At 41.3% G+C, this 10,960-nt stretch overlaps 1 protein-coding gene across 6 annotated transcripts in view; it reads left to right on the forward strand.

Moving 5' to 3' along the window:
- LOC129721459 (opsin, ultraviolet-sensitive) overlaps nt 1-10,960 on the forward strand; it is a 253,856-nt gene extending 242,896 nt beyond the window's left edge. For 4 of the 6 annotated variants that reach the window (XM_055674019.1, XM_055674021.1, XM_055674022.1 and 1 more), the window contains 2 exons: nt 7,653-7,783; nt 7,851-10,960. In XM_055674019.1, coding sequence (XP_055529994.1) covers nt 7,653-7,783; nt 7,851-8,755 — 1,036 coding nt within the window. In that variant the 3' untranslated portion in view covers nt 8,756-10,960. The remainder of the gene's footprint in view (nt 1-7,652; nt 7,784-7,850) is intronic. The other 2 variants (XM_055674023.1, XM_055674024.1) reach the window with 2 other exon arrangements.

Raw genomic sequence — 10,960 nt, forward strand, 5'->3', positions numbered from 1 at the left:
AATTGTGCAAAAAATTGTTCAAAATTGGAGAAAATCCTTGTCGGTGAAGTTTACCCGAAAGAATGTCAATAGAAACGGAATCAAAAGCCCCCTTAATGTCCAAGAACGCAGACGCCATTTGTTCTTTGCGAGCATACGCCAGCTGAATATCTGTTGAAAGCAACGCAAGACAATCATTCGTCCCTTTGGCACGGCGGAAGCCAAATTGAGTATCTGATAGTAGACCATTTGATTCGACCCAGTGGTCTAAACGACGGAGTATCATTTTTCCATCAATTTCCGGATACAGGATAGCATTGCAATCGGCCTATAAGAGTTGTGATCAGAAGCTGGTTTCCCTGGTTTTTGGATGGCGATCACCTTCACTTGCCTCCAATCCTGCGGTACAATATTTTGCTCCAGGAACTTATTGAACAAGTTCAACAAGCGCCTCTTGGCATTGCCGGGTAGATTCTTCAACAAGTTGAATTTGATTCTATCTAACCTAGGTGCGTTATTGTTACAGGACAGGAGGGCAACTGAAAATTCTGCCATCGTAAAAGGTGATTCTATCGCGTCGTGACCCGGAGACGTATCGCGAACAAAGTTTTGCGCAGGAACAGAGTCCGGACATACTTTCCTGGCAAAATCAAATATCCACCGACTTGAAGACTCCTCGCTTTCGTTGACCGTTACGCGATTCCGCATTCTTCGGACTGTGTTCCAAAGAGTGCTCATCGATGTCTCCCTCGACGTCTCATTAACGAACCGACGCCAATATCCGCGTTTCTTTGCTTTAGCCAGGCTTTCAAGCTTGGTATTAAGCTCTGAATACCGTATATAGTCGTCGGGTATACCTCCCTTCTGGTTGGCCTTCAACGCGTCGGATCTTTGCGTGTAGACATCGGAGCACTCTTGGTCCCACCACGGAGTTGGAGGCCGCTCTTTGATCGTTACGCCGGGATTTTTCTTCGTTTGGGCTTGCAACGCGGCGTCGAGAATCAAGCCCGCGAGGAGGTTGTATTCTTCAAGTGGTGGATGATGTTGAATCGACTCGACCGCTTTTGAAATCATTTCCTCGTATAACTTCCAATCGACATTCCGTGTGAGGTCATACGGAATGTCAATTGGTCGCATGCGAGTCGACCCGTTATTAATTGAAATAAGAATAGGCAAATGGCCGCTACCGTGAGGATCAAGGATTACCTTCCATGTGCAATCCAACCGTAGCGACGTCGAACATAAGGATAGATCCAAAGCGCTTGGGCGCGCTGGAGGTTTCGGGATACGTGTCATTTCACCGTTGTTTAAAATAGTCATGTCGAAGTCATCGCAAAGGTTATAGATTAAAGAGGAGCGGTTATCATTGTATGGGGAACCCCAAGCCACGCCATGAGAGTTGAAGTCTCCCAAAATCAAACGTGGCGAGGGAAGAAGTTCTATTAAATCAAAGAGCAACCGTTGCCCAACCTGTGCTCTGGGAGGAATATATATTGAGGCAATACGAAGCTCTTTACCTTGTATTGTCATTTGACATGCGACAACTTCGATGCCTGGAATCGAGGGGAGGTTAATACGATAGAAAGAATAGCACTTTTTAATCCCTAAAAGTACTCCTCCATATGGGGTGTCTCGATCAAGGCGAATAATATTAAAATCATGGAAGTTGAGATCAATATTTGAAGTAAGCCAAGTTTCACAAAGGGAAAATGCATCGCATTTGTTTCTATTTATTAAAACTTGAAATGAATCCATTTTTGGTAAAATACTTCTACAATTCCACTGTAAGACAGAGATAGAATCCTTCGTATACGCAGATGAATTAGGCATCGAAGGATACAATCGCTGCAAGGAGGGGCCATTAGGCAGTCAACTGCTTCAAAAATTATCTATCTGTTGGGAGGAATGCTGTAAGAAAAATTTTAATTGGATCGGGTACATTGAAAGTTTCAAAAATCCAGTCCACAATGTCAGAAAATTTCACTAATCCAGAGTTTGTTTCACCAACTGGGAGTGCAAAAGGAACAACTAAGGTTTTAGATGTTCCTGGCAGTGCTGGGAACTCCTTCTGGGACTTTAAATTTGCAACCCAGGAGGAGTTTGCTTCGGTTTTTCCGCAGCACTGTTTGGTTTGTTTGTAAATTTCATTTCACTTTGAGAAATCTTAGGACCTTTTCGGGGAAGTTTAGGAGAGGAAATATTTTTCCTCTTCCTAGACTCCCCAGGATTGGCATAAGATGTTCCCGCTGATGAATCGTCAGAATCGGTTTCATCGGAGGGCAACAGATCAAAGGGGTTCGATGTTATGGTAGAAGTGGTCACGGTCTTCTTCAGCATTTCAGCGTAAGATCGCTTTGAACGCTCCTTAAGTGACCGCTTGATTTTATCTCTGCGCTGCATGTACACCGGGCATGTGGAGAGCTCATGCTGATTTTCCCCGCAGTGAATACATTTTTCAGCATTTACACTGCAAGAATCGTCCGCATGAGTTTCTCCACACTTGCTACATCGTGCCTTATTGCAGCAGTAGGCGGCTGTGTGGCCTAGCTGCTTGCAATTGGTGCAATTCATAACACGGGGTACATACAATCGCACAGGCAGACGAACCCGATCGATCGAGACGTGGCTATGGAGAGCAGATCCGGCAAACGTAACACGAAACGAGTCTGACGGAGTGTACACTTTTGTGCCGTTGTCAAGAGACACAGACCGCAATTGCTCGCAATCTATGATCTTTACTTTTACGTCGAGACACAAAGCATTTTTGATGCAGCCAAAACCGCTTGCCAAGATACACTCGACCGACAGACTCGAATCGGATATGACACCGTCGATCTCCACGTCTCGTGCGGGTATATAAACGCGATACTCGTGTGTGAAAAGCTCGGAGCGAGCAATAGCGTTGGCCTGTTCCAGGTCGCTGACCACGACACGGAGCTTGTTGGGTCTGACCTTGAAGATTTCGGTCACGGCCTTGTACCCCTCCGTCAGGTCTTTCGAAATCTGCAGGATGTTTAACGGTTTCGATTTCGGTCCTGCTTTTGGCCGAAAGAAAACAGTAAAGCTGCCCTGAGATCCGTCCGGGTAAAGCCTGGGGCGAGGGTGGACTGGAGAATTAACAGAGGAAGGGTTGGCAGGAGGGACAGGGTCGGAGGGGTTCGGGGATGGTGGCACGGGAGGCGAGGGATCTACATCCATCGCGCTAAATCTAGCGCACTAGCGCCGACAGAACACGTACCTCTTTACTTCTCCTTTCAGCAGGGTTGGTTGTGCGAACGGTCGAAGCTGCAGCCGTTACAGCCAGCAGCACCAATACAGCAGCTCCAAACAGCCACCAGCAGCGAGCCGGGTGTGTGATCACTCAGCACAGCGACACAACTCGCTGTCAACTGTTGGCTTCTTCTTTTTCCTCCTTTGTGTTGAGATTCTCGTCCACTGCTGTAGCACAAATCACTTAGCAGCCAAATCGGCTTACGCACCAGCAAACAGCCATGATGCGAAACAGTTGCACAAAGGCGGGCGACCTTGAACCTTCACTCGACCAGGCAAACAATGCCAACACTTGCTCGCGCGTCTTTTGTTTTATATTCTATCGGAGCGATCACCAAACACATCCGATACTGATGCGTGTTTGGCACAGAACGAATTTCAATATTTTATAGCACTTTTTTTCTTTTTTTTTAGAATTATATGATCTTTGACCACAAGTAGTGCCACCGGGCGTCCTCCCCGTTGAAAAAAAAATACGTAATTCATGTACGACCCCTCGAACTAAATAAATTTTGCATAAATATATATAGTTTTTTAATAAACCAGAACAACATAAGTAATACAAACTAATTACAAATTAAAAAATCATCATCATCGTCATCCGCTGTGATTGCTGAAATCTCCTGTTGAATTGTTTCCAGAAAATTTGAAATTCACTATACTTATCAGCAGGAAAAGTTTCTTTCACTGCAATTTTCATTTCTTCTAGTGATTTTCGATGTTTTATTGCTTCATATATATGTTGTCTTTCTAATCCGGTTTCTATGGTCTATGGAGGACATTGAAATACATGTGTAAAACCATGAATTGACAACTTACTAGACATTGAATTAGGTGGTGCCGCTGAAGTTGAAGGCTCCATAATAAAATTTAACGAATTTATGAATTTGAAAACCAAGACACTGGAATCACACAACGTTCTAAATGAATACGAAAAGATGCGGAAGGCGACGAATGTTCTTTGCTTTTTCTCATACAGCAAACTTTGTGCTTTACTTTTGTATGCAAACGAGTGCGAAGCAACAGCAATCTGCAAACGGGCTATTGTTAGCCGGAGTTTGATGGTATGAATTTGCTGCTAGTATTGGACGCTTCAATGATTTGAAAAGGGCTGAATGTTGTTAATATTGTTTTAAATTTGCAGAAAGTGATAAAGTTTGACATAATAAAAATTTCATAAAGATTTGTTTACTGTTTTCTTTTTAACACGTATTTTATAATTCCTAATTGATAAATTTTGTGATTTTTGCCCATCTTTATATTTTATCCTTACGGATTGAGTACGATATCATAAATTTTCATTGATGGGGTATCATGGTTATGAATAAAATTATTTCTGGATGAAATTTCAACTTAAAAAAAAATAAAAAATCTGCTATCGCTTTTTTCACTAAAATGACAATTTGCGCGGTTTTGCGGTACAGCGGTCAGTATGTATTTGAAAGCTTACGTTTTTACCTAAATTTTGAATGTAGTCACAACCGTGGCAAACTGCGGCAACTAAACTTTTAAGCTACTTTTCTACAAAAAAACACGTTTTTTTTATTTTTTGCAGTGTCAGGCGTACTATGACCGAATTTTACAATATCTCTTGAAAGGGGATTGTTTTGCACAATATTTACAACAACTTTTCCTCTGACGTCAAAAAAATCCAAGCTATCATTGAAGCTACAGAGCGTTTCAAAGTAATGTACTTTTTTTCTAAAAAAATGTCAAAAAACGTCGCTTTGAAATGTCATAAAAAATTCTGATTTCATGATATTGCGCCCAAATTTTGGATTTAGACACTTGAATGTTATAACAATAAATAAAAAATAGCTATTAAGAATAATAAGCTAACGAAAAAATTTTTTTTGGCTGATGGCCAGCGATTCCCCACTGTGCACTGAATAACAGCCGGGGCGTCATATTTGTTTGTCATCGTAATTTCTGATGAAGGATCAGGGTTGTTTCATTTTTTCAGGTCTTCAACAGTTTTTTTTTTCGTCATTCGATGATTTCATTGTAGTTCGTGAATTAAAAAACTTGACATTTTTCCACCATTCTACGCCCACATTTTTTGCACTTCAGAAGCTTTTTTTTGCCTTTGTTATCATTTTCCTGGCATTTAAGAGCTTGTTTTTGCCAATCTAGGGTAAATTTCACGGGCCTTTTTTTCATCATTCTGGATTCACTCGGTATAATTTCTTTTTGGATATTTTGAAAATCTGGGATCATTTTGACATGGGACTACGTCTTTGTTCACTATACTGGGATGCATTCTGTGAAATTGAAAAAAAAGTACAGGCTACTCAAAACTGTTCAATAAAGAGCGCAGCGTTCAAAACCTTTCCCGTGTGACTTCCGGGGAAGAGATTAATAATTTCATATCAGCTGATTTAAAATCTTCGCGCTGCTTTTGTTAGTACACGATTAGATATCACCAAATCCTACCGGCAACAGAAAATCTAACACAAAAACTGAGAGATAACACAGTGGTAGTTCACCATTAAGATAACCCGGTAACATATTGTGAAATGGTATTTAGGTGCTGTGAGTCAACAAGCTTTATTTCTGCGACGGCATTCTATTATTAGGCTATTTGTCATATTTTTGTTGCGTGACTGATGACACATAAGTGACACCATAATGCAGTATAAATACTGACTGTAGATCTGCTGCCACTTCAGTCACGTTCAAGATGAAAGGTTAAACAGTGTGCGTGAACGTTAGAAGTACCCAAGCCTGGGAATTGACCGTCGGTCAGTATCCTATAGGCGATTGTGGGAAACCCGTAACCCGTGTCCAAGCCAACGAGTCTAGGGCTAGAGTACTCCGGTGGAACCGTCATCTCCGCAATCAAAATCGGCATCGACCACAATCGTAGTAGGCTACGTGTCTTCGACTGCTGGGATGTTGTACGAGAGTAGCGCCACACCACCAAAGAGACGCGATGTAAGCGAAATTTCGCCGTGCCGTGAAGCCGTGATACATGAACCACGTAACCGGAATGTGCAACTGGACCCCCTTCGATTAGAACCGTCAGCGATGAGTCGTCGAATGAAGCGAACCGTTGAACCGTTTTGGGCTGGGAATTGAAACCGACCACGTCCGCACCAGCGACCGTCATCACGAACTCCGAGATTTTCCCCATTCTTGTCAACAAACAAGCAAACCAAGCACTCCTTCGGACTGATTTGAAGCAACTTACGGCAATCCTCTTCCAGTGCTCCTTTGGGAAATCTCAGATGGAACGTTGCATTCAACGGCTTGTGAACCCTATGGAAGCAGGCTAGATTGAGACAACCCGAAGGGCTGTCGGATTTGGAACGAAGGATGCGAAGCACTCTGCTCGACCGAATGACGACGAAACCATTTTCTCCTCCTTCTTTTGGAAGTTGAGCCGGGAGCTTGAAATCGGCGACGACCGGCTCGCGTTGAGTGTTTAGATTATAAGATGCGCAAAAAAGCCCATGTTTGAGCCCTCCCGCTCCGTGGGAACCAAAAACAAAAGAATGAACCAAAAAATATATTCAGCACTGAATACACGAAATGTGTTGTGTTTTATTTCTCATTAACAATTTTTACTTTTGATTTTGGATTACTACTAAGTTCTATATTTTGGGCTTTGCAAGTTGCGTTTTGGATTTTGAGGTGCATGAGAGAATTTGAGTTTTATCATTTCAATTTTTTAGCATTCAGGATTTGGAAATGTTATAGTTAGGGTTTAGGATTTCATCTAAGATTTGAGATTTTCTATTTATGATTCTAAGGTTTGTGGTTAGAATTTTGTGTTTAATACCGTATCCGATTTCAATTTTCAATTATAGACTTGAAACTACGAGTTTATTTATTGGATTGAATTTGAGAATGAGCATTTTAAAGGATTAGGCTTACTGGATATAAAATAATGAAATTTAAGGGTTTGCCATGAAGATTTAGGCTATTCGATTTGATGTTTAAAGTTTGCGGATAAAATTTCAATTCAATTGGAATTTTGGTATTTGGATTCGAATTTTCAATGATAATTAAAAAATTTTTGATTTAATTTTATATTTTAGATTGGAAATTTGTTGCAAGATAAGAATTTTCTACGTTGGATTGAAATTTGGATTTTGAGATTTATGATGAGTATTTGGGATTGAATATTTTGCAATTTATTATTAGCAATCTGGATTTGAGATTTCTGGATTATGATTACAATTTCCGATTAGGGATTTCATTTGAGTTGTCAGTAAGTTACATATTACATGTAGAAATTTTAGATGAAAAATTTTATCAGCCTATAATAAAGAAATGATAGCATAACTCAACCGTTATTCCTGCTTTACGTAAACACATTAAAAATTGAGATTTTTGGCGCATTTCGTGCGGATGATTCGTACAACTAAACTAAAACGTCTACCATCGAAATTTCGTTCCAGATTCAAATCATTGCGAACCCCAGCCAATTATCTCATCATCAACCTCGCCGTTGCGGATTTTATAATCATGCTCGAGTGTCCAATCTTCGTGTACAACAGCTACTATCTGGGTCCGGCAAGCGGTAATCTGAGTAAGTAGCAACACAGCGATTTCCTGAAACCAAACAAGTGACGGAATTTTCTTCCGCAATTCAACAGTGTGCACGGTATACGCTATGCTGGGAGGCATCGGTGGCAACTGTGCCATCCTGACGCTGACGATGATCTCCATCGATCGGTACAACGTTGTCGTCTACCCCCTGAATCCAAACCGAGGGACCACCCGACTAAAGGTGATGCTAATGATGGCGTTCTGCTGGATTTTTTCGATGACTTTCTCAATCATTCCAACGCTGGGAATTGGCCTCAGCCGGTATACCCCGGAGGGGTACCTTACGGCTTGCAGTTTCGACTATCTGGATAGGGACTTCCACGCGCGGATTTACATGTTTCTGTACTTTTTCTTCGCTTGGTGCTGTCCTTTTATGACCATCTCTTACTGCTATGTGTGGATTCTCCGAGTGGTCATCGGAGCTGGCAGCATACAGTCGAGTAAAAACAAGAATAAAACTGAAGTCAAGTTGGCTGCCGTCGTTTTCGGAATCATCGGTTTGTGGTTCATCGCTTGGACCCCGTACGCAGTGGTTGCCATGATGGGTGTCTTCGGCTATGAAAGTTTGCTGACACCGCTGGGTTCGATGGTGCCAGGAATGTTCGCTAAAGTCGCATGTTGCATTGACCCGTATTTCTACGCCATGAATCATCCCCGCTACCGGCAGGAACTTCGTCGAATGTTCGTGAAACAACAGGATATGGCTAACTCACAGTACCAAACGTCCCGATACACGCGCGGCAACTCGGAGGCTGGTGAGAGCGAGCAGGTCACAATTGGACCTGAAGCAGGTAAGGTCGATGAACGGCAGACGACGGTCGAACCTGCCGGTGGTATTGCAACCCGCAGGGGTGGTCTTCAACGGGCTCAATCTTCCATTTCAGCAGCGGACGAAACCTCGCTGTCGGTTTCGATCGATCTGACCGAAAGCCGAGCCAACAACGGTCACTAGGGTTGGCGAACTGCCCGGTAGCCACGGCTGAACAACCACGGGACGCCCGGGAACGTTGAAACCTTCGAGTTGTGAGAGACGGGAGAATCAGTGCCTTCTTGTGATAAAACTAATACCACGTCGAATATTTTGCAACATAGTGAGAGAGAGAGAGAAACAGATAAAAAGACAAACTATCTATTTGAAAGATGTCGAAAAACAACTGCTTAGGTTAGGGCGGAACGATGAGGTTTTTTTCTAGTTTTTACTTAAACTCCTCGAGTTGGTTTTACTTCCAAGGACGTCCTAGTGTTTATTTATTCCATTTTCTCGAAGCTATAGGTTTCACCAAAGATACTTATAACTAATTTATTCGAAATATGTTGAAAAATTGTTTCAATCCATTCTCTATTGTAATGAATCGAGCGACTCGAGCAAGCAAGTATGCCGTAATTTATTCATTACCATCAACGGAGAGTTGCTTCCCCTTAGCTTGATTCGCATTCCAAAGTCACTCGGCATGAACTTATGCATCGAGAATGCACAACTTTTGCCTCCCTCCTTCAAGACAGAACTAGAAAAAACATAACCTGCAGACCAGATGTTTACTACAAAACTTTCTCTTCTACCCTTTCCGGCTTTGTATCGGAAAAAGTGGAAGTCTGTCAGTTGGTAGGCAGAATACTAGAGGCCAAAGCAAGCTGACCGATTGATCATTATTTAAACAACCCGGAGGCAGGAAGGAACTTCAAACAAAAGGATTTTTTGCTGACAGCAAAAACACTTTGAAGATTAAATTATTCGAAACACAATTACGACCAAATTGTATTAGCAATTCAAACGGCTGGTTGCAATCCCCGAAATTAAAAAGCAAATATCTGCTCTTTGCTCTAGCTCGTTTGGAGTTTTTCTATGAAAAAAAAGCTCAACCCAACAGTATGAGCCATTCAAGCCGATTGACTTTTTCGCAAATTTTCATTTTTATTTAATTCTAAATTAACTGACACAACATGCGCCTTCTCACCAAAACACGAAAAGTTAGTATTTTATTCTGTTGAATATTTAAATAGTTCACATTGTTAAGAACTGTTATAGAAATTCGGTTTCAAGAAAATTGTTTTGACCAGAAGAAAATTCTTCAAATCACCAAAAAGCAAAGTCTAGTCTGAGCGAATCGCTCTCATCGAAACGAAAAACATTTTCACATCGACTAAGCGTACGAGTAGCTGTTGAATGAAATAGTTGAATTTGTAGCGTAGATCTATCGCCAACATTTGTACCACTACTGAATGCAGCGATGCAGATATTACCTTGTTCTGTTTAAAACCGTAACAAAATGGTAAAGCGTAACGAAATTCAAAATAAGATGATACGAAATAAAAACAAACAATTACCCTCAAAAATCACTGTCAGGCGAAATAGTCAGCCACCACACCACACAAATATTCACCACCACGCCGACCGTATTCTCAAAAAGAACTTTAACTAGCGAGGACACAAACCCACCTGGTATGAACTTTTGAATTCGTGCTTCCTTCGTGTTGCGCCAAACAAACTGATTCAATTTTCCGGTGGCACAGATTTCACGCAAACAAACTCTGTGTGACTCTAAATGTAACACTCTAGTTGTTCGCTAGGAGTAAGTGTTTCATAAACGGTTTCTTCTCTCGCTAGAAACTGATTCCTTCCCCGGATACTGAACACTTCGATGCAGTTTCTAGCGACAGAAGTTACTTTTTTACTAGATTAGAAGAAGAATACAATAAATTAGTTTGGTTTCGTTGTTTATTCGAGAACATTCACATTCCATTTTCCAGTAATAATACTAGCCCACAACCTGAGCCAAATAAATCACAACCAACGAGCTTATGAAACAAAAATCGTCATAAAACAAACCAATGAGAATGAGACATTAATCAACGACAGCAAAGTGAGATTATGTAACGGTACAAAAGAAAACTAGTAAGAAAGCGAGCTGGATTTCTCGAGTGAATTTGTATACGAACGTTGAAGATTTTTTTACCACAAACAACAAAAACTAACTTCCAAACCCGTCATACTTTCTTCGGCCAACGACAACAAGAAAAACAATTAGAAACTGTATGAAATAGGGAAAATAAAACGCAAACTGGCTGATACGAAACTCTGTCACCCGATTAGTGTTAAGTATATGTTGGACGTATCAAAAACTTCACCTTAAAGAGCAAATACATATATATTTACGAA

Source organism: Wyeomyia smithii, chromosome 2 (genome assembly GCF_029784165.1).
Source record: "Wyeomyia smithii strain HCP4-BCI-WySm-NY-G18 chromosome 2, ASM2978416v1, whole genome shotgun sequence".
In the NCBI taxonomy this organism is placed as follows: Eukaryota; Metazoa; Arthropoda; class Insecta; order Diptera; family Culicidae; genus Wyeomyia; species Wyeomyia smithii.